This window comes from Gambusia affinis, linkage group LG20 (assembly GCF_019740435.1).
Source record: "Gambusia affinis linkage group LG20, SWU_Gaff_1.0, whole genome shotgun sequence".
NCBI classification, from domain to species: domain Eukaryota; kingdom Metazoa; phylum Chordata; class Actinopteri; order Cyprinodontiformes; family Poeciliidae; genus Gambusia; species Gambusia affinis.
Window position 1 is genome coordinate 14,015,204 of NC_057887.1, and position 22,015 is coordinate 14,037,218.

A 22,015-nucleotide genomic window follows, 5' to 3' on the forward strand; every position below is an offset into this window, starting at 1 on the left:
AGTCTGAAACAGAAGTTTTCTTGGAAAGTTCAGCATTCCTCTGTCTCAGATACAAGCGCATCTCATGACCCTGAGCCAGCTGGTTGTTAACCGCACCTCTCAAGAATTACCAGAGGTCTCTTTTTTTTTTTTTTGCTTTTTTTTTTTTTTTTTTACACGAGTTACAAATTAGTTCGAGTTTATCCAGTTCAGGTTGCCATGTTGGGTAAACAGTGGTAAGTTCCTCCTGGAGTCCAGGATATTGATTCCTTCACCGTCCCTGCAGCCTGCAGAGCTGCTCCCGATAACAGCAATGACCTCATTTTCAGCAGACGTGTCCGGACGTGTGTGAGCTCACTCCCATTATTGACAACCTGTCAAATGATTAAGCAACAGGCCGCTCTTCAAGCAGCTGTTCACATCAGCTTGTCACTCTTCTGCATGGTTAGATTTGCTTGTTGCTTAGTTTCAGTTCATGATGTGACGGCAGGCCAACCTCACTGACTTATACTCGTGATCTTCATATGCAGCTTCTACTCCTTTTCTGTGGCGTCTTCACAGCTCAAAAAAGGTTTTTGTAACAACTTTAGCAACCTGGCTGTGGGCTGACCTGTTTGATCATTCAACTAACCTTAATGCGGAGTTGCAGAGCTGTTTTTACAGCTTTTAAACTCCACAGAAAGAGACATTACCTACAGAAGGAGAAAATGCTTAACAGCGGTGGACCTTCTCAGGTTAGCCTGTCTCAGGCGACCAAAATTATTCCATGAAAACATCAATGACTCAGAAAAAGAACCCAGAAAAACATTTGAAGCATCATAGGCCTCATTTCCCTCGGTTAAGGTCAGAACGTAGGATTCAGAGATTAGAAGGAGGTACCCTTGAGAGAATTCCCAGGGGAAAAGCCATAGCTGACCAAGAAAAACCCATGTTTGCCAAAAACATTCTAATGATCCCCAAGATGTTTAGAACTAAACTCTGAGGACTAACAAAACAAAAGTGGAAGGTGCGCAAAGTGTTAAAACTGGTCCACATGATGTTATGGGCTGCGTCGTTGCAGAAAGTGGCTCATCTGTGAATTCCAGCCTCTGGCATTTAACCCGGCGCCATCATTTGCACAACTTTCACATATTCATAAGAATGTAAGGTTCTTTTCAAAAACGGTTCTATACAACTTCAGAAAACTCTTTTAAGAAAAAAATATGCTGTAGCAGATATTTGTTGCACTTTATAGGAAAATTATAAAAGAAAACAGATTTTTTTTGTTTTTCCAGAAGTGACGCCCTGAGGGTCCTACCTAGCACACATCGTGCAGCGTGCTCCCTGCAGTCACCCTGAGCCAACGTTCATACTCGGATTTATGTCATCTGTTTGGGTTAGGCTCCTCCTTAATTGCACGCACACTGCCACACTTGTGCCACACCTGCACTCACCCACCTAAAACAACTTCCAGCTGTGTACTACCTTGAACTTTCATCTCCTCTCATTTGCCTCTTCCTGTTTCACAGGAAATGGTGGGTCAGGTGACCAGACGGAGCAGAGCACCTGCAGCACTGAGCGCTCCGTTATCCGTGGAAAACCTGAACTTGTTTTTATAGCAGCTGGTTGTTAATCACACCTCCTCCTCTCTCCTGAGTGTGGAATATTTGCCTTTTGCTTGCCAGGCTTCATGCTTTCCTCCACATTTCATCATTCTCCATTCCTCCTCCTGGGCAACTGTGCCAACAGTTCCAAGAGGTGTGGTAAGGTTTTAAAAGTCTGAATAGTTATGGTTTGAGCCAAAGCCTGATTTTTCCTTCCTTTTCGTCGTTCTCCCTCCCAGCCCGTTCCCAGTTTCCCCATGACAGCCTTTACAAGCAATCTGAGAAGCATCCCAGTTCAAACACAGAGGAGTCTGTATTCTGCTAATGTGGCCCACGGTCGTCACAATCCCCCCTCCAGGGACATGACCCCTTCTCATCTGCCCACTGAAGCCTCTCTGAGGCCTCGCGCTCTAGACACAAAGCACGTCCCCACGATGCCGTCCTCGACCTTGTACGTATGCATAATCCGGGTGTAACGGTGGTCGTATGTCATCATGCAATGTAAACCCATTGTCTTGGTATTCAAAACATCTGAAAGCTTACAGCTGACCTCGGCTTTGCAGCCAGGTCTCTCTCTGGGCTCCTTTTTCGGAGGAGTTCCAGTTGCTTTGTTGTCAGAGTGAAAGGAGGCCTGTTGAGTGCTCCTATAATGGTTCCTGCAACCATCTTGGAAATTGGAACTTTCTTAACATAGGGAGAGCCTTTATAGCTTTAAATTGTCCTTTTTGCGACAGCTTAGCCTTGAAACAACCCAATAAACAAAATGAAGAAAAAAGGTTTCTGGCACAACTTCAACTCCCCAGGTGCAATGAAAAGGGTCAAAGGTCTGATGAGATCTGCACCAGAAAATCTGGAAAGATTTGGTTCATGAAATTCAAGATCTCTTTGATTATCCAGTAGAAAAAATTTTCAAAGCAAACAAACAAAATCTCCTGTGAATGGCTTACTGTGTTGTAATGGGCAGAGTCAAAATCTGAACTTAAATCTGATTGAGAATCTGTGGTAGAATCAAGCTGTTGATTCGCACAAAAAAACAACAAAAAAAAACTCCCAACACCCCTGAGATAAGACTTATAACAGTTCTCTGCTCTGTCTGCTCTGAGGGCACTTTGTTTTCCACACAGGGCCAGGATGGTTTAGATAGTTTTTTCCTCATTTGAAAACTAGATTTTGTTGCATCTACCCTGGTAATTTTTATCTGACATTAAATGTGTTTGATAATTTTGAATAGTTAGGTGTAACCAAAAAAAAAAGCAAATGCAGTTATTGGAGCAGAAAGGACTGTGTATAACCCCTTATGACAGTTCAAAAGTGACCAAAACTGCTCAGTTAGTGTTTGTGGGGGGGATTGTGGGGGGGGGGGATTGTGAGAGCGTGCAGCGTTGGACCTTGGCATAGCCCACCCCTCCTGTTGTATGCCTATCTTCTCCCAGAACACAGCCTCCTTTCACTCCTGTCACTTCGCTGATTAAACCCAGGGGCCCTCTGTGTGTCAGTCTGCTGCTCAACACGTTTAACGAGGGCCATGTTTACCCATTTCCCGGGCCGGTAAGTGGCTTGCACGTACCACAGGCGGCTGACAAGAGTGAATGTGACCTTACTGTGCAAGCATACAGATTCTCGTAGGACAACATAATCATCCATTACAGGAGCACGCTGCGGCCTTGGAGGCCACTTTAATTCCCCACAGATGGGGCTTTGTGTGCTATTTGAGCCAGGAGAATAGCATGTCAAGCAATCTTCGAATTACTCATCTAGACCTTTAATGATGTGACTTCATTCCTTCAAAAGGTACCATACACTTTCAAAGAATGTCGAGCAGCATCACTCTCAGTGTGAGCACGCTACAAAAGGGTGTGCAATCACAACAGAGCCACAAAAAAAAAGGAAGAAAAGGGAACAATACGAACTCTTGAGGTCTACACAGGCACCAGAGCCGGGGAGGGGAAGCAGACAAACGGAGCAGCAACAGCTCTGACACATGGCCCACATTCACTGCCGCCTCCCACGTCACCGCGCTCCTTAGAGAAAAAGCCCCTTTTGTTTCCCAGAGCGGGGAGGGAGCGAGGTCTTTGGGGTGAACCGTCGCTTAGCTTCACCTCTCCACCCGCCCGCCATCAAAAAAGAAAAAAAAAATTATATTGGAAAAAAAAACGGAGCGGACTTCCCTCCCCTGCTCAGCGTCCTCCCCGCTTCAGCACACAAACACAGGCCCATCAGCCGCACCACGCTTACTGCTGCAATTGTTTTCATGCAGCTTAATTGGGTCAGTCTGTATTGCTGCATTGACGAGTAAACCAACAATGGCATTTGCTGCTAAATAGATGAGCCCTGCTAATAGGCGTGTTTTAAAACTTAAATGTGCAGTTTATTGGAGAAAAGCAACAAAAGAACATCAATGCTGAATAATCTAATCTATAAACTCGCAGTGCGTCCACATCTATAACAATTATTTGTCTGCTTAAAAAGCAGCGTGAAACCAAAGTCCACGAGGAAACTTTTGAATCTATGTTACATGTAACCTTTCATTGTAAAACTGTTTTAACACATAAAATGTCAAGCCTCATGCCATCTCATAAAAAAGTAGGCTAGCTAAGGAAACATGGCATACAATGCTGCACAGAAATATTTATAACCCTTGAAGTTTTTCCACATTGTCACATTACGGCCGCTCCATGATTGTAAAGTTAATGGAAACAATTCTTTACAAATAAAAGCCAGGAAGTGTGACATCTATTTGTGTTCAACCCCCATTTTATACAACTGTTAATACTTGTTTTATTTGTTAGTATATATGTATTTTTAATCTTTAGATGTCATATTGGACTAAATATTTCCACCAAAGATTTTGGATCTTTTATTCTGACAGCTGCCTTTTGTCAAGAAGCAGCCAAAAGGTCCAGGGTAAGTCAGGAGGATAGCTCAGGTGGGAAAATTTCTCAACTATTACTCGTGACAATGAGATCAAGGAAAAAAATTCTAAAGCTTTCCTGCAATACACAAATATGCAACACAGAGATAAGAAACATGACATTGCACGTAACCTTGAACACACAATCCCCATTGTAAAAACTTGGTGACGGCAGGATGATGCTGTGAAGATGCTTTTCTTCAGCAGGAACAGGGAAGCTGGAAACTAGTTGGACTTCAACTTTAAAGTAGGACACCTACAGCCAGAGCTAAAATGAATTGAATTTATGAGTAAAAATGTCCCAGTCAAAGTCCTGACTTAAAACCAATAAGTCAATGTCAAATCAGGTGAAGACTAATCATCAGACACTATCCATTTCATCCAGCTTACTTTGAGCTATGTTGCAAAAATGAGTAAAAACTTCAGCATTTGTGTTTTGCATGTGTAAGGACTTGTGGTTTGAACACAGATCAATATTTGTTGATTTTTCTATGTGAAATCTTCACAACTTTGCATTTGTTTGCGGTATTTGTCAAACCAAACCCAAATAAAACAGTTGTATCTTGAGAAAAAGTGAAAAACTTCAAACCATATAAATATTTTTGGCAAAGCACCTGAGCAAAAACAAGACACAAACCTGCAAAGCGTACAACGGAGATTGTAAACATCAAGTCAAATAAAGTGACTACAATTTACAGTTTTAAACCTGTGTTTATTTTATTTTTTTTATATAGAAATTATGTTCATGTTCTCCATAACTTTGTAGTTACAAATCATAAGAAAGAAAGAACATTAACACAGTTAGCATCTCAAAGCGTCTTCCAGACATTCAGGAACTCAGATCTCAGTAAAACGTTAAGCATCTGGATACTTTATAGGTGTTTTGTGCTGCTTGCTGCTCAGTAAAGCGTGAACAGAGCTTCAACAGTAGCTTGATAAGTGGTGTTCATTCGTCTCCATCATGTACCTATGTGCTAGTGAGGAACGTCAGAGGAAAAATAAAGACACTCTTTCTAGTGCAGAGAATTTGTACAAACCTGCTGTGAATTCTCTCCAAACAAAGCACAAGTAGGCTATTCAGGGTTAGAGTGATGTCAGAGTATCCATTTTGTTTTTTGTTTTTTTTTCTTATTTCAACTCAGATCCTTCTTCCCTGACTTCCGTTTTATCCTGAGACACCCCACAGTGGGGAGGGAGTCGCCTCTAACAACACAAAGTCCTCAAACATGGACATTTAAAGCACAAAACTCCTGCTCAGTCTCTCTTTAAGAAGAAGAAAAAAGAAGCCCTGGAATGCTCTCTGCATGAGCTCCCCTTTTGCTTTGTCCTTAAGACTATCAGCACTGTTTACTGTACCACCTGGTGATAAACTTCCAGTCCCGTGATTAGCTTTACCGCCAGAGGAGGGAAAATAGCAGCTCAGCTCAGTTCCTCTCAATCTGCTCGATGTCGAGCTCTCCTCCCAGCTGGTACATATCCCTCGTCATGCTGCACAGCCCCACCCACAGGGTCTCGCCGTCCTTCCCTCCGGTCGTTCCCGCCATCGTGTTGTCGCCACGGCCCCTGGGGTTCCAGTCGGCGTCGGACGACTCGTTCCCGTTGTGCTCCGGGCCGTCCTCGTCGTCAGACAGGTCGTCGGCGTTGGGCCTGAGAGAGAGGGCCGCCGGGCCGGACTTTAACGGGTCGTCGCTTGTGATCCCGGGGCAGCTGAGACTGTGGAAACTCCGAAGTTTCTGTAGAGAAACAGGGGGAAAACAAAGAAATCAAAACAACCTTGTAAATATAATTTCTGAATCTGAAGAAATTAGTAACGGTAAAAGACTCATTTCTTCTATGAAAGGTCTGCCTGAAATTTTGATATCAAAAAGGAAATGACTAATAGAGATTATATTACCAGCATCAAGATTAGATAAAGGTGAATCAGCAGTGCTGAATATTAAAGGCAGGTTATATATCTTAAAAATATATTTAAACTTTACAGTTTTAGGTCGGCTAGAATTACCTTTTCATAATGCATGTAATGCATACATTATGAATTCTTACGGTAAAGTCTATCAGGGACCAAGAAACCAAAGTATTCTTTTCATTTGAAAGTAAATATTGTATTTACTGACATTTAGTCAGATTTGTATTTAAAAGATTAAATTAATTTGCACCATTACTTCTCGTTATTACTTCTGAGATGATGTGATGAAAGTATGGAACAACAACAGAGCTAATGTATGAATAATATAGAGTAAAAAAAAAAAACCCAGAAAACTTGGGGCATTAATTCAGCTCACATTTCACTCTGGTTGAGGCTACAAAGCTGTGATCTGTGTTTCGAGTACCCACGCAGCAAGTGGCCATGCATCACTCATGTCAGTCTTTTGACTCCTCTGGCCTCTCGATGGCCCTGCACAATGTGCACTTAGATCTGGGAAACCTAGAAGCTTCTTCAGGCGAATACACATGTGCCAGTGGTGCAGCGGGCATGCCCTGCGACAGCTGTGCGTGCCGGAATGAGAAGCCTTTACGACAGAGACTTATCCAATCTGTATGGCTAATATGGAGAAGGCAGGACAGCTGCCTCATGCCTCGCCGGTGTCGAGTCGGGGGGACGAGAGAGAATGGGGCCTCTGTGAATCCCTCCCCCCCCATCATTTGCGTGCTTATGTAACCTTTGGAAAGAATGGGACTGTTAATTAAGTTTAAGAGGCTTGTGAATGAAGATGATCAATAGATTTAGTTGAATTGGGTGGAAAAACCTATGATTTCAAGATTAATAAAAAAAGTACCTGATTGACCAAACTTGATGCATGTTCTGTGTTAACTCATAAACACCATCAGTAGTTGGCCATTACATGTTTCTGTAGACAATTAAAATGTACCACCCGTCTTATAAAACGCCAATCCCCTCACAAACGAGTGCAGAGTGAACAGCTGCAAGCGGTGGAAGTGGCGTTAGCTGCAGCATCCATAAATCTGCACATCTCAGATGAGGCACAGATGTAGCACTAAGTTAAGCCCCATTCAGAACTGAGGAGTAAAACTCGAGCTGTTATGATCAGATAACTCTGTGGTGAAAGGAACTGCTGGTGAGCACAGAGCTGTAAGTTCAATCTACTCGGACCAAACAAAAGTGTTCGCTTTTTATTCCCGAACTCCAAGTTAGCGTTCCCAGGTCATTATCTAACAAAAAATACCCAAGCGAATTTAGTTCAGATATCTTAAAAGTGATTTATCGTCATTTAACAGCAGAAAATGAGAAGAACGAGGACCGGGGCAGCTAGAGCTGAAGCTTTCATCCATGACCTTCTAGACAGTGATGATTGCTGTAGATCAAAGAGGAATACTGATGTTTTTCTTGGCTCTGGGAAAGCAGGGATATTTATCCGCCATGCCAATTATTGCATTGTTGGATTAGCATGTCAGACTCCAGAGTCAGACCTCTGGATCAAAACATGGGACAGAACATTTGGAAGGGACCCAACAACAACATAGGTCTGAGCAAAATGAAAAAGTCATCAAAGCCACAGATGCTGACCTCAACTATACAACATCCAGAAAGACGAGATCAATACACTTCTTTGCAAATGTTCATTAACCTTTCATCAAATTATAACCACTAGGCTTCAATGTATTTTATTGTTTTTGGGGGTTTTTTGGTGATAGATTGAAACAAAGTAGTGCATAGTTTTGAAGTTGAAGAAAAATGATACATGGTTTCCAATTTTCTTTTACAAATGGTAAGCATTTGTATTTAGACACATGCAACTTTTGTCTTTCAGTCTGAAGTTAAGCCAGACCAAACGTCTCATCTTTTAGGTCAGCTAGAATTACCAAAATTATTTCTATTTGCTCAATGCCAGAGAAACGAGAGGAAGAATTTAAGAGGAGTTTCAGTAAGAGAAAGCCCACATGATGTCATGGGTTTGGAAGCTTCTCATAGGTTAACTGATACATTTGAGATAACTGAAGTAAACACCTGTAGATTTATGTTCAGGCCACACCTTAAACACTGCTATCTTATTTGACAGGATAGAGGGGAGGTTTTTTATATGGGGCATGTAATCTTATAGCTTCAACAGTACCTGCTCTTATTTCGTAGTTTGTTCTACCAGCTTTACTACCACTGCTTTGCTTTGGGATAACTACTTTAAACTCTTCCACGCGTTTCCTCCCTGCCCTGATGTGTTCCTTGTTCTTCATTATGTTGCTTGTTAACAAATGTTCTCTGAGGCTTTTTCACAGAATACCTGGATTAACACAGAAATCAAATTACACAGCTGGACTCTACTTATTAATACGACGGCCAACAACAAAAAAACAAAGATTATTTTCCTCCACTTCACTTTTATGCACTACCTTGTACTTTTCTATCCCATAAAAGTCCCCATGAAATACATTGTTAAATGTGGTTGTAACTTGACAAAATGTAAAAAAAAAAACACCAAGGGGCATGGATACTTTTGTAGGGCACTGTAGTTAAGCTGAAATAACAGATATCTGTCTTCTCTTTTTGATAATCTATAACCTTCAGCCACCACAGCTCCACTTCCTGACATTTGTAAAGCGAGGCTGAGCTCCGCAGCAGGCGATTGGTTTCTCCTCGGGAAAGTTACACCGCCGACATGTCTGGATGGCAGTACGCTCCAGAGACACGCATTCAGAAACGCTGCAGGCCATTTGAATAGTGGGGTGACTTTGAGTTCTGATAAGGTAGATGGAAAAGTCCTACAGCTGGGTGGGGAGTAACCTCAGAGCCTTATCACCACTAAACACATCTTAGAGCTTCTTAATTTGAAAAGAGAAACTCTTTAGATTTCTGGAGAACTTTTTCAAAATAGTAACAGCTTTCACTTTTCTTTTTTTTTTTTTTTTCTCTCTGTGTTGACTGATGTTGTCCTTCTGCACAGAATCAGAGAACAACACATAAACAATAGAGAAGATCCGCAGCTGAAAACAGTGTGAAAGCACTTTTGGTTGTCTCGCCTCGGGTTGTTTTGCTCTACATTGACCTCGCCTCTGTTTGAAGCTCCTGCGGCGTCTGCTAGCTGTGTCACAACAGTGACACTGCTGAACTCCAAATGACTGTCTCTGAAAGGCCAAGGCATGCTTCGTGTTTATGAAAATACATGGAACTTTACTCCATGTGAGGGCAGGAAGAAGTAACGCTTCCATGGATGTGCAAGCTAAAACAGAGAGGTGTGCTGGATTGTGAACCCGTTTTCTAGAAGTCTGCTTTGACCCAGCTGTCTTCTCCCATGCAATAAATACAACAATATTCTCCTCCTTGAATGCGAATGCAAATACACACCCACATAATGGAATGTGACTCTCAACAGGCCTGCATGAATGAATGACTGCTTTCAACAACAATGCAGACAGACACTTGCGAGGTGTGTCGAGGGAGACCGCCGCGACCGTGTTTGTTTTTACGCCATGACAAGCAAAAAAAAAGAAAGAAAAGGAAAAATAAATGACGTTTGTGAGTGTAAGACGCAAACGCTACAGAGGCTGGAGGACACGGACCAAATCTCACAAGTCATGATCATGTTTGGATCACAAAATGTAGAATTTATCCGATAGATGTCTGTAGAATCTGCTTAGAATCTGGTAGATGTTATAAAGACTAAGTACAATTTTTTATTTATTTTTTTTTTTTACAGAAAATATAATTTGCCCCCTTTATGCAAAAACCTACAAATAAAACATCCTCACAGATCCGTCAGTGTGATATTTAATTTGTTCAATTTGTTATTAGAATCTGTTATTTTTTTTCCTCCTTTCCAATTAAACATATTTCTCAGTCTCCAAACCAACATCACTTTTTTCCATTTGGTCTTTGTTTTCCTTTGTCTCTTATCTGATATGCAGCATTTTATGTTGTCCATTATAAATAATGACAAACTGACTGAAACCAGGAAATTCTTCCACATATTTTCCTACTTTATGATCTGCTCTTCAAACACTAACCTGAGTCATCTTTGCCAGATCCAGGGAAGGCCTTTGTTTCTGAGAGTCTGCTGGCCGCCTGCGTTTCACACCGATCTTTTTCTCGTTTAAGACACAAGGCTGGGAGAGACTCCGGGCAAGGCCACCTTCTCCACCGCGGCGCTCAAGTTCTGGAGTGGAGTCTGGCGAGCTCACCGGTGAGGGTTCCTCCGCCTCTGGGAGGCAGATTTGTTCATGGGAGAGGTAGAGGGACTGGGCAGACGGATCAGAGGAGTTGAGAGTTGGGCCAGAGAAGGCGGAAGGCCTGGACAACAGCTGGGGGAAGCAGGGCTGCTCCTCGCCGTCGGAGCAGGCGGGAAGGCTGAAGCTGGAGCTGCGCTGCATACCCGGGAAGCAGAGCTGCGAGTACCCAAAGCCACTGCGTTGAACGCTGCCCCCGCTGTGGCACCTCCTTTTCTCCACCGAAGTCCACACTCGGGAGCCTTGAGGGCGCCAGGTGGAGCGGCAGCTGCTCAGCTCGTCAGAGCAGGACAGGGACCGGCACTGGCGCTTGCTGGGGGGCGCGGTGGAGTGCGAGGCCCCGGTCAGACTCAGGTCCTGCAGCAGGCTGGAGATGGTGCTGGAGGTGGAGCCCATGTCCCAGCCCCAGTGGGCAGAAGTTCTGTGCACGTCGGGCAGGACGTCCCACAGGCTCTCCAGGCTGGTTCCGACCGGCCGCTGCTGCAAGGCGCAGCTGGTCCCCACCTCACGCCATCGGCTCGTCTCTGTAACAAACGGCAGCAGCGGATTTTTCTAAATGCTCAACACAAGACAGCAGATGTTCAGAGCAAGCTTGTTAATAGTATCTCCAATAAGAATGGGCCAGTTACTGGTATCGGGGTAAAACAGACAAAACACTCAAATTTTCCAAATAGGTTGCAAAGCATGGCAGTCAAACTCAAGACCAAAAACAGGCCACTCATAGGTTTTAATGAGGCCCTTCAGACTACCACATTAAAAAAAATTACATCAATGTGAAAAGATGTTTAATATTATTTAACTCTAAGAAGTACTCATCAAATACACCGACACAATTTATTTGTATTAAAGAGTTTCTGGCACAACTTCCCTTTGAGGACATTCCTCATCTTGATTTTGTCCAAAATGAAAATGAGTTTGACATCCCTGCTGTGAGGTTTAAAATACTATAAATCTAAGTTGGTTTTGTTGTTTGCCGTTTCTCACAGATGAATCTCACATGGTTTGTTGTAGAGGCTTTGTTAACTGGCTTGAAATAGTAGTGGAAAATTGACACTATGCAGTAAAATTTAGCCCCCAAGCCGTGACAGTTGTATTACTATTGATGAAAAGCCCAAGCTCGGTCTGTATTGATTGTTTTGTTCAATTGTGATAGAAGCATTGTGGTTTGAGGGCTGAATTTCTTACTCCATAGGGAACATTTTCCACTAGGACTGGAAAGAAAGTACATTATTATTATCCTGATAGTCCAAACTGCTGCTTTTTGTTACTATATGTCCCAAGGTTGTGCAGACATAAGTGACATCAAATTTCTGCTTCAGGATTGTTTCCGAATTCATAGCACTCGCTGCTTTGTGTTATATTCACCACAAACACACCCTGCTCTGTCCCTCAGGCAGCGCTCTAGTCGCCGTGCTAACTGGAAAAAGGAAGGAAGCTCAACGTCCAGCTGGCTCAATGCGCAGGAGTCGGAGTAAATATATACTTCACAAACATTCAGATGACTGGGTTGTTGCAAGGAGCACAGGAAACTAAGTCACATCCCAAATGATTTTGGTCTTTTCTTTTGAATAAAGGGAACCAACATGAGGTGGTGTGTCAGCATCTAAACACGGCAGCAACTATCCATTCATAGCACGCAGGACAATTGTTCCTCTCTCGAGATAAACGTCACTGATAATCAAAACAAGAAGCAAAAACAAGGCCTGTGGGAAGTATTATCATCACCTCGGTCCATAGTTAGTCCAAGAATATCAGACATTTTCATCTCATAAAAAAAGTGGGAAAAATCAGGTTTACTGTGTTTAGGTTGTGAGGAGATTTCCGCAAAGATAAACTTACTAACATGAACTCACTTGAATACATTCTTGTACCTGAAAACCACCTGCCAGGCCTGTTTCACATGAATCCATACGGCCTTAAACCAACTGCAGCAGAGACACTTCCAGGTCTTTGCGAGCTGCAGAGCAGCACTTGAACCACTTTGTGCGTCAAATAACAGTGAGAGCAAAGTTAAGCTTAGGAAAATGAATAAAGCATATCGAATCAACTACATCCTAAAGATTTGATCTGAAATAAAGTACCCAATTTATAGTCCCACATCCAGTCAGGAATACATCAGAAATTTGTTGATGACTTTATTAAAAAAAGCTGGACCTTGCAGAGGGATGCTAAAGACATATTAGTGGGGGTTTAAGGATATATTTGAGTATCTATTTTTTCTACATAACAAATTTTTTTATAGACTTTAATGTTGTTGTTTGTTGCATAATTATTCCACTCTGCAAAAAACAGCTGAGATAAACCCTCAGAAGCTAGTAACTCAATACACATTACCAAAGCGTGTAAAGTTACGAGCACATCTGCATATCGATCAAGTGAGATAAGGAAAACTTACCCATGAGTCCACAAGAAAAAAGTGCTGCTCCCTGGCTCATGGTCGGCGCCTGGAAGGTTTAGAAATCAGAACAAGATTCTTTGTCAGCTCATTGAAACACCACAAAAATAAAAGGAATGTGGGGTGGTAGAGGTAGTAGTTAATAATTTCAATAAAACTGAAGAAAATGGTGAACAAAATTTCGGCCACGGAGTTACGATGACTTCATTTCATGAGTCTGAGGGCAATCTCAGTCCACATAAGTGGGGGAATTTTCTTCTCTCCTGGCAGAGTTTCAAGTTGCAAGGATGCAGAACAAAAAATTAGTCAGAGTTGGTCAGCCTTGTGTAAAAAATACTCCACTGTCATTCAAAGAGAAATCCTGGTTAATGCTACCAGCTTTTATGATGCAATCATCTGTCATTGTAGCATAAATGTCCTGCATTTGTAATCATAAAAAGCATTTACATTGTTTCTCTGATGTCATGTCCTGTGAGTCACTCAGGCAGCTGTTAAATATTCTGCCTGAAAGTTAAGTTTCAGCTTTGTTTTAAGAGAAATAGGTTGTTTTAATTCAGAGACCTTGCGCTCTCCTTTGAAGAGCGTATGTCACACAAACACAAAATGACACATTTCACATACAAGGAACTGCTTAGGTAATCTGAAAACATCCTCTCACCGTGCCCAAGTCCGTACGTGTTGCTGTTACATCGTCGCCGGCCTTTTTTTCCACTGTTTTCTTGTAAATGATCACCATCACAACACACATCCCTGTTTACAGCTGGTCCAGTAAAGGCAATTCATGCTGAGGGCCATCTCTTCAGGCTTGGTGCTATTAGTCTGCTGGAATGTGCTTCACTTCTCGGCCCAAACCTGAGAAGACAAAGGGAGATGAGAGCGGGATTAGAATTCGGAGCATTTTTAACATTCTGTCGAGCACATAAAAGCTCCGAATGGAGAAGAAGGGATCCCAGACCCGCAGGCTCTGAAATGCATCATCAAATGGAAAAGAAACACCTAATATCCCCAAAAGGAATTATCTTAGAATCGCTTTGGTGTCCAATGGCGACTGGAACAACAGGAAGATGGATGGATGCATGGGTGGATTTAAAAACATTAAAAAATAACTCAAAAAAAAAACTTTGTAAATCTGGAATATTATCAAAATATTGTAGATTTTCTACTACAGCCTCTACACTAAATATTTCAATAGCAGCACAAACCAAACTAACCTGAAACCCAAAGCCCCTCACAGACATTTAACCTTAAAGAGTGACCTTCCATGCACAGATAAATTTTTTATACTGAAACACCCAAGCTCCATTTCTCTCTTTCACACACACACACACACACACGGATTCCGTTTCTGCTGTTCCAACACGTGCATCCTGTTCAACATCTACATATGTGGAAGATAATGGGAATTCAAGTTTTTTTGAGGCTGCATTCCCAGAACACACTTTATTTGTCTCTTCTGCCATCATATGTTTTCACTTCCGCATGGCCTCCTCAAGAAAGCCACATTAAGTGGAACTCCACCTTTTTAGATTTGTGCGAGTTTCCTTAAAAGTGCCCCACTCTGGAACCCACAGAGGAGTTGTGTAATTGATTCCTCGGGGGCCGGCCAGGAATAGCTGACCTTGCGGTTATCAAAACAGGCCTCCTCGTATTAACGTTGCTCCACAATTACATTAAAACTGCTGATTGCCCGCCTCCCCGTCAGATGTAAATCTATATAATGGTCGCAGAGGATCTCGCTACCACAGCGATCGGTTACACGCAAGGCCATGTCAGGTAGAGCAATCATGGAACAAAAAGGACACAAGATGGTCGTATGATGCCCTGAAGGTCACTGCAGGAAACCAGCAAACAAACAAAAACAGAAGAGGCGCAAGCAGAGAGATCTGCTGCTGCGGGGTGTGGATTGGAGTGCAACAGCGTCACAAGACCGTGCAGGAGCACGCCAAAGGTGCTGTTTGAATTCAGTGAATGACTTCCATCACTAACACTTATCACCTCGAGACGACAGAACAAGAGAGAGGTTCAGAGGAAAAGACACTCACAACACTCACAGAACCTTTTGGGTTTATCTGGTGACGGAAAGGAGCAGAGCTTTGGGATAAATAACATGCGTGGCGTGGCCATCGACTACAGAGATCTGCGAGATGGCTGCGACTAACGCTACGGAAGGGGAAACAGTTGTTTATGCATCTAAATGACCCAGAAACAGATACACAGCGACCAACACGAAGTCCTCCCGACCAACGACTCCCAGGGTTATCCGACATTCTTCATACTCCCATCATAAACACCACCAATATGTTCAGTTAGAGAAAATTGCAACAATTAAATCATCTTTCTCTCTTTTTTTCCTTCCCCTATCCCTATAAATCTGAACTGAGTACTTCAAGTGGGTGAGGTTTATAACATAATGATAAACATTCCTCTGCTGCATGACACAAGTGAAACACACAATTATAAAAGCCTAGCCTAGCCCTGCAGCCCTTGAAAACCTCAAGCTTGTCTTGGATTTTGAATAAAAACACAAGATGCTGAATGCTAGAAATAAAAAATAATAATAAAACGGAAGGGAGTGACACTTCTTTTCCTTGGATAGACAAAACCTGGATAGCAAACGTAAGATCAGGCATGGGCCAATATCAGAGTCCCATGGCATGATAACTTGAGATCTACAGATCACGCTTTACCCATAATGTGATTGATTCTTTTTTTTACTTTTCCCAGAAGAATAAATATATTTGCAGCTGGCTTCTTTGAAATCAGTAAGTTTTACAACTAAAAGTTTTCCATTATGCCAGTTGTATTATTTACACTTGAAATGCAAAAATTATTAATGGGGTCCCATAGAAAGTGCTAGGATGACTAAAGGGTAGAGTAACCAAGCAGTGCCCCTCTGCCAAATGCTGCAGTGCACTATTAGCAAGTATAGACTGGCTACATGAGCAGATAGCCCAGCTAATTCATATGTTCTGTGCAATAATTAATTAAAAAATAACTAGTTATTGCTCATGTTTTTGTATAATAATATATAAGTACTCTGATGGATGTTAGGAAACAAAGGTATTTTTTCAAAGCCTAATTTCAAATTCCTCCTATTAGCCCCTGCTTGGCACACCTTCATCCATTACTGTGCCCAGAGCTGCATCTTACAAATTGCCAAATTCAACAACAAAAATATCTGTCCTTCTCCAATTTTGATGTAAAACCTGAAAGCACCTCTCTTAGCGACATCGCCTTTTATCTGGAATTGGTGGGAGTCTCTACACTTCTGGCATCCGATAACTGTTTTATCTTTAACCACCATGACAACTGAGAAAGTCTAATCGCTGAGCACAATGCAACAGAACATTTCACTTCCCATCAAAGGCAGATTGACAAACTGACTTCCAACACATCTTTCTGCAATGCTGTCTGGCGTCTGTCCTGAGAGACAATGATGATGCTGTCTTGGATGAGCATATGTTGCCCTTCTTCCTTTGTGGTCACCGAAAACTTTTTAACCATGGCCAGCGGTTTGTCAGCGACATCAAGCAATCGTGCTGCAAACTTGAGATACGACACGAGGAAACCACAGAGCTTATTTGGTCAATTCAACACAAGGGGGCTTTTTGTCAAATATTCTACAACTGCATTGTATTGCATTTTAATTAGGATCTCAATCCCACTTTGTGACTGAATTGCATTCTAAGTGTATTGATTTAAAGTGAGTTAATACTTTTTAAAATATAAATGAATATGAATTTGATCTCTTTGTCTTGAGACGGCATGTTTTCATTTGCTCTAGATTTAACTAAATTTCATAAGGACCACACAAAGCATCCCGACAAAGACCCCAACAGCAGTGTCTGCTCTGTTTGAGCAGCTTTTCCATACATTGCCTAGACTGTAATCCCATGGGTCAGGCCACCATTACATAAGGATTTGTCAGCTTTGTGTCTGACAATTAGAGCTAATACTAATCTGTTTTATAGCACTTGGAAAGCCCTATTAAAAACCAAAGTTTTTGATATGGCTTCAGCTTATTCACATTTATTACTCTGAAGGATTGCCACTAAGAAGTGTAATTTTTGATTTATATTTTTTTTCTAAGAAGATGCTAAATTTATAAAAAGAACAAAAATCCACACAAATGTTTAATGGAGACGAGGTTTTGATGTTCCTAAAGAAATACAAATCAATGGAAAGACAACTGTGGCTGTCTCAACAAAAGGAGAATCTGCCAAGCACCTGAGATGGCCAGCCTTGGAAGTCTAACTGGGAGATTTGTACTGTTCCTCATCTCTACAACCTCTGCAGAAGGAATTCAGGGTAAAAGGGACATTGTCTGCAGACAGCATTCTTGAGGAAACAGAGCAAACAGCCAAATCTATGTCCACCTTTTGAGAATTCAAATTCATCCCAATGAGTTAAAGTATGACCAAAATCTTGTTTTTTTTCTCTCATTTAAAACAAAAATAAAACAAATTACGATTAATTCTGAAAACTATGGCTTACAGCCAATAAAAATTCAGCACTGAGTTGAGCTTCTCTAAAACTTGTAATATTTCATAAGACCAAGGAAAAGAATGTTTAACACAGAAATGTTATGCCAGGACCATGTTATGTCCTAATATCACAGAAAACAGATTGCTGACTTGGTAGTTGTCCAGCAGACAAACACTGACTTCCTCCACAGGCAGGATGTTTTTGAGAGAAAGTTGAGTGGAAGAAAAAAAAAAAAACTTGCACAGAATTTAAGGGGCCTGATACTGAGTGTGAAGTTGCCACACATTGAGTGGTAATTTGGAGAGACTTGACTTCTTGCTTGTGCCCTAAAACTGTTAAATTACCAGTTTGACATTACCAGTTTGACAGATTACCAACAGAACCTATTAAAGCAATGTGGGTTTTACCAGCAATTCTAAATGTCATGCCACACTGATGCAATCATACATACAAAATAAGCCACGTGTTGAATGAATGTTCTGTATTGTACGTACCTTCCAGTAGGCCCATATTTCTATGCAAATCTTTTGGTTCATTGGATGTCAAAACAAGTTGGATTCTATTCAACTTTTTGCGCCACATTTTTTTCTTCCACATAATTTTCCATTATTATGTTAGGATATACCACTCTGAATAGCCGACTTGTACAACAATTACCTTTTGGGGATTACCCTACTTGTGGATTGTCTCAGTGACTGTCTGCTGGACAACTGCCAAGTCAGCAATCTTTCTCCATGGTTGTGTAGGTCAAAACAAAAAGAATCTAAAAACCTTTATTTTGGTGTATTTGTAATATTGTAATTGTCTCAGAAACTGAACTGGGGGTTTTCATTAACTGCAAGTAATTAACAGAAGAAAAAGAAAAGTGTCATTTGTGTATCTGTGTAGAAACTGAAACTCTGATATGAAATAAATTAGAAATCTAGCCTTCTATTTCTGCTTTTTTTTTTTTGACACTGCATCAGCAGATTGCACATCACAGAAAAATCTCCAGGTTTTCGAAACCTGAAACTTCCTTTGTTGGGGTCATTATTTAGCTCCCAGTGAGCAGCAGGTGGTACTTAGTACTGTCGAGGCTGACCGAATGAAAGGAACTTTATGAAACACATTGTAGGGTGCTGGCAAGCACACAGCTGCCCAACACGTTCACAGAAATTAAACCAAGTCATACAGGAGGCTTGCTCCACATTTTTTAAAGCTGTGAGTGAATAGTCAGAAATGAGCATGGCCGGGAGGCTTCAATGGCAGCTATCGGGCTCAGTCGAGGCCCTGGGGTACAGCCAAGGTCTCACAGGCATGCAGCTGCCCACTTACCATAAACACAAAGGCTCAGCATGGCTACGCATGGCAGCCAGGGAGGCCCAGGTTCTTAAAGCTGGCTCGCCGCTTAATTATCTCATACATAATCGCTTGCACTGTATACATTTGTCCAGAACAAGAGCTTTGTTGAGCTCGATAATCGAGGCTTTGGACAAACTTGTCCAAGTTGGAGAAGAAAGTTGTCCGCTTGAATGCTAAATCTAACAAAGTCTCTTAATTACACAGTGGATAAGGGGACACAACAGCTAATGGTACAAAATAGGAATTGGCAGGAATAGTTAATCAATAGGCTGATAGGTTTATTACATCTATAATCATGTTCTCGGCATCATATATTTGTTAATATAATTTTGATTAATAGACTTGTGCAGAATATCATCCTTTTGATCTTGACATAGTTGTGGTGCTCCTACTCCATGGGGGGTTAAGCAACCAGATATTAGCTGCTTAATTAGTCAGTGTACCTGCTAGCATAACCAGCCAGACGTCAGTCCCACTCATAGTGTCATTTAGTTTAGGAGCCTACTTTTGAGCTAGTTGATCAGAGGACGTGCAGCAACAGGTGGGGTGGGTGCAGCTCTTGATTACGCTATGATCCAAGACGGGAACTCTGGCAACTTCAGCAAACTTTGGGGCATCTCATTAAAAGGAGCTGAAACTACAGATGCGCCGACAAATGGGCTGGATATAGGCTTTGATTGGTGATCGACACTGACGTGTTTCAAGCTCAAATGGCCATTTTATTTATAATAGAGAAATAAAAACTAAGAACTAAAAAAAAATTTTTAGACGGCAATAATCTTCAAATCTGGTTTCAAAACTAATATCTGTTAAAGAATATGTGGCCTAATGTAACTTGATAACAAATACCATGTCTAAATGTTTTAAGACTATGACTAAGTATTTCCAGTGGTACCTAAAAAGGAAAGGTAAATCATCTGCAAGTCTTGATGATTGGCAACCCTCTCATGGATACAAGTTAAAACGTTCAACAGTTTTTCACACGAGCCTGCAGCTAACCTTCCAGATGGATGGCTCTTGTCGCAAGAAAAAGTGCCAAGAAAACTGAGCCGGTCCACAAGTGACTGGCACACTCTATTAAAACCCCATTTCTAATGAAAGGGAAACAGGTTTGGCAGAGAAACTGAATTAAACCATAGCAAGAACATAATTTTGAACTTGACAAAATCAGCCAAGCCCTTGTAACTGTAAAGTACTAACTTTACATGCAGAAAATATTAATTTTTTTAGCAATTTGATTGCAAAAATTTTACAGCCACAACTGCGGCCATGTAGGACACTTCAGTGTTCACGTTTCTCTGTTTTTGTTTATGATGCCGGGATGGTAAACTGCTGAATCTGTAGGATGTGTGTCAGCTAACCCTGACTTCATACCTGAGGGGCAAGCTGGCTTTCAAAATGATAAGACAACCACATTCCGCTGAGGTGCCACAGTCTGAAACCAAAAGTCAAAGGAAAAATAGTACAGCCATAAAATAAGGTGGTGTCAGTAAGTATTCAGCTGTAATGAAAACTCATTTAAAAAAAACAACCACCCAATAGCTTGTTTTAAATGTCTTACATAGGAGGAAACCATACTGAAATGATCGTGTCCTTCATAATCAGCATTTGATCCAATAAACTTAACACCTTTCATGAAGTATTAACTAATCATGTGAATGGTTATTATTTTAAAACACTTTTGAGAAGTTTCTCCAACATATTTCTCACTGTTTATGTATCATACAGATAGTGTATAGTAAAAGAGGAGTTGACTTTACTTGTAAAAAAAATAGTTAAAAGGGGAAATTATAAGTGCTAAAAGAGACAAAACAAAGGGACATAGCTATAGCATTTCTCATGAGGAAAACTTAAGCTAAGCTAACAGAAACTCTATTCAGACTCCCCCGAAGACGCTACCTCTAGTAATAATGACAATTCTCATAATTTAGGTGTAACATAGCTTCAAAAAGAATTATAACATTGTTTGTAGTGTAGCTATAGATGTTGCAGTAAGTTTTCTGAGCAATGTTGCGAACATTTGAACAAAATTTCCAACTCACAAGCATCACTGTGATGAGTTCCTCGGATTCCCAACAATTCAGAGCAGCTGTTTAGTTGCTGTCAGCCATGGCGAGTTTTCTTTTCGCAAAAAATAGAAACAACAAGGTAGGAAGCAAAAGGAACAGCTCACTTCAGCTGCTCTCTACTAACTACAACACTACCCCACTACTCTACTGTCCCACAGAACTACACGCTAATGAGCTTGTGACGACTTGCGTGGACGATACCACTCATAGAGGGGGTAGAAATGAGACTTACATTTGATTAAAAATACCTTTAAATCTCAAACGTGACGGTCATTGTCTGTGTTATTTTTAATATTTAAAGTTGTTATGTTTTCTGAACTGAAGTTTGAGGAACATGAATGGAAAACATTTACTTTGAATGACTTGTGTTGAGAGAAACACCCCTCCATCCTTTCGGATAGTCGTCTAACCCCCTTGAAGTAATGAAAAGTAACCACAACTTCTGAGTCAGGCAAAATAATGGTGGGATGCCCGTCTCTTTCAGAGATCCTGATCATTCTCCTCAGTCCAAATGCAAGACTAAGCAGATGGAAAAGTAATAAGAAGTGAACATATTTATAATAAGTAGCTTTGATTGATGAGCAGGGTCAATTCAGCTATATATATTTAAGAAAATGCAATCCTTTTTTCATATTGCATTTTCACAAATCACAAACTGTGTTGAAATGCTATTAAATATTTTTTAATCATGATTAGACTAGTTAATGGTCTTGCCATTTTCACACTTTAAATGGGTAAAAATATCTTCACACCTATGCAGTGCCTGCTGAAGAAATACATCTGCACTGTCAAACAAAGAGGTGGCTGTATGATTCTGTAGGGATGGTGTGTCCAGTCTTAGTTTTATGCCAAGGTTTGCATTGTTACTGTAAACCAAAGCTTGGCTTTCTTTTGACTAGAACACCTTCTTCCTCATATTTAGTGCATCTTCTTTATGGTGTACAGAAATCCTTAAAATGTTCTTTCAACAGTTGCTTTTTACTTGCTGCTCTTCCATGAAAGTTACATTTGTGTAGTGCAGGAAAAATGTAGTTTTTCTTTCACTTCAAAACATGCACTACTTCTTGTTGGTCAG

At 41.2% G+C, this 22,015-nt stretch overlaps 1 protein-coding gene across 2 annotated transcripts; it reads right to left on the bottom strand.

The window, feature by feature from the left end:
• Positions 1-5,164: 5,164 nt before the first annotated feature.
• fam53b (family with sequence similarity 53 member B) lies at positions 5,165-21,120 on the bottom strand. Of its 2 annotated transcripts, XM_044103765.1 has the most exons (6): positions 20,914-21,095; positions 20,246-20,306; positions 13,704-13,897; positions 13,046-13,094; positions 10,432-11,174; positions 5,165-6,206 (listed from the first exon to the last, which is right to left on the bottom strand). In XM_044103765.1, exons 3-6 carry the CDS (start codon positions 13,791-13,793, stop codon positions 5,898-5,900), a joined length of 1,191 nt encoding a protein of 396 aa, XP_043959700.1. In that variant the 5' UTR covers positions 13,794-13,897; positions 20,246-20,306; positions 20,914-21,095; the 3' UTR covers positions 5,165-5,897. The 2 variants fall into 2 exon arrangements, with proteins under 2 accessions (XP_043959700.1, XP_043959701.1); XM_044103766.1 differs by lacking the exon at positions 20,246-20,306 and having other exon boundaries at positions 20,914-21,120.
• Positions 21,121-22,015: the final 895 nt, after the last annotated feature.

Excerpts from the sequence above, each read along its gene's own strand:
- fam53b (XM_044103766.1), bottom strand. The coding sequence starts at position 13,793 with ATGTGTGTTGTGATGGTGATCATTTACAAGAAAACAGTGGAAAAAAAG. Across the intron at positions 13,095-13,703 it reads CACGTACGGACTTGGGCACG|GCGCCGACCATGAGCCAGGG; the intron begins GTGAGAGGATGT and ends TAAACCTTCCAG. Across the intron at positions 6,207-10,431 it reads ATCTGGCAAAGATGACTCAG|AAACTTCGGAGTTTCCACAG; the intron begins GTTAGTGTTTGA and ends GTTTCTCTACAG.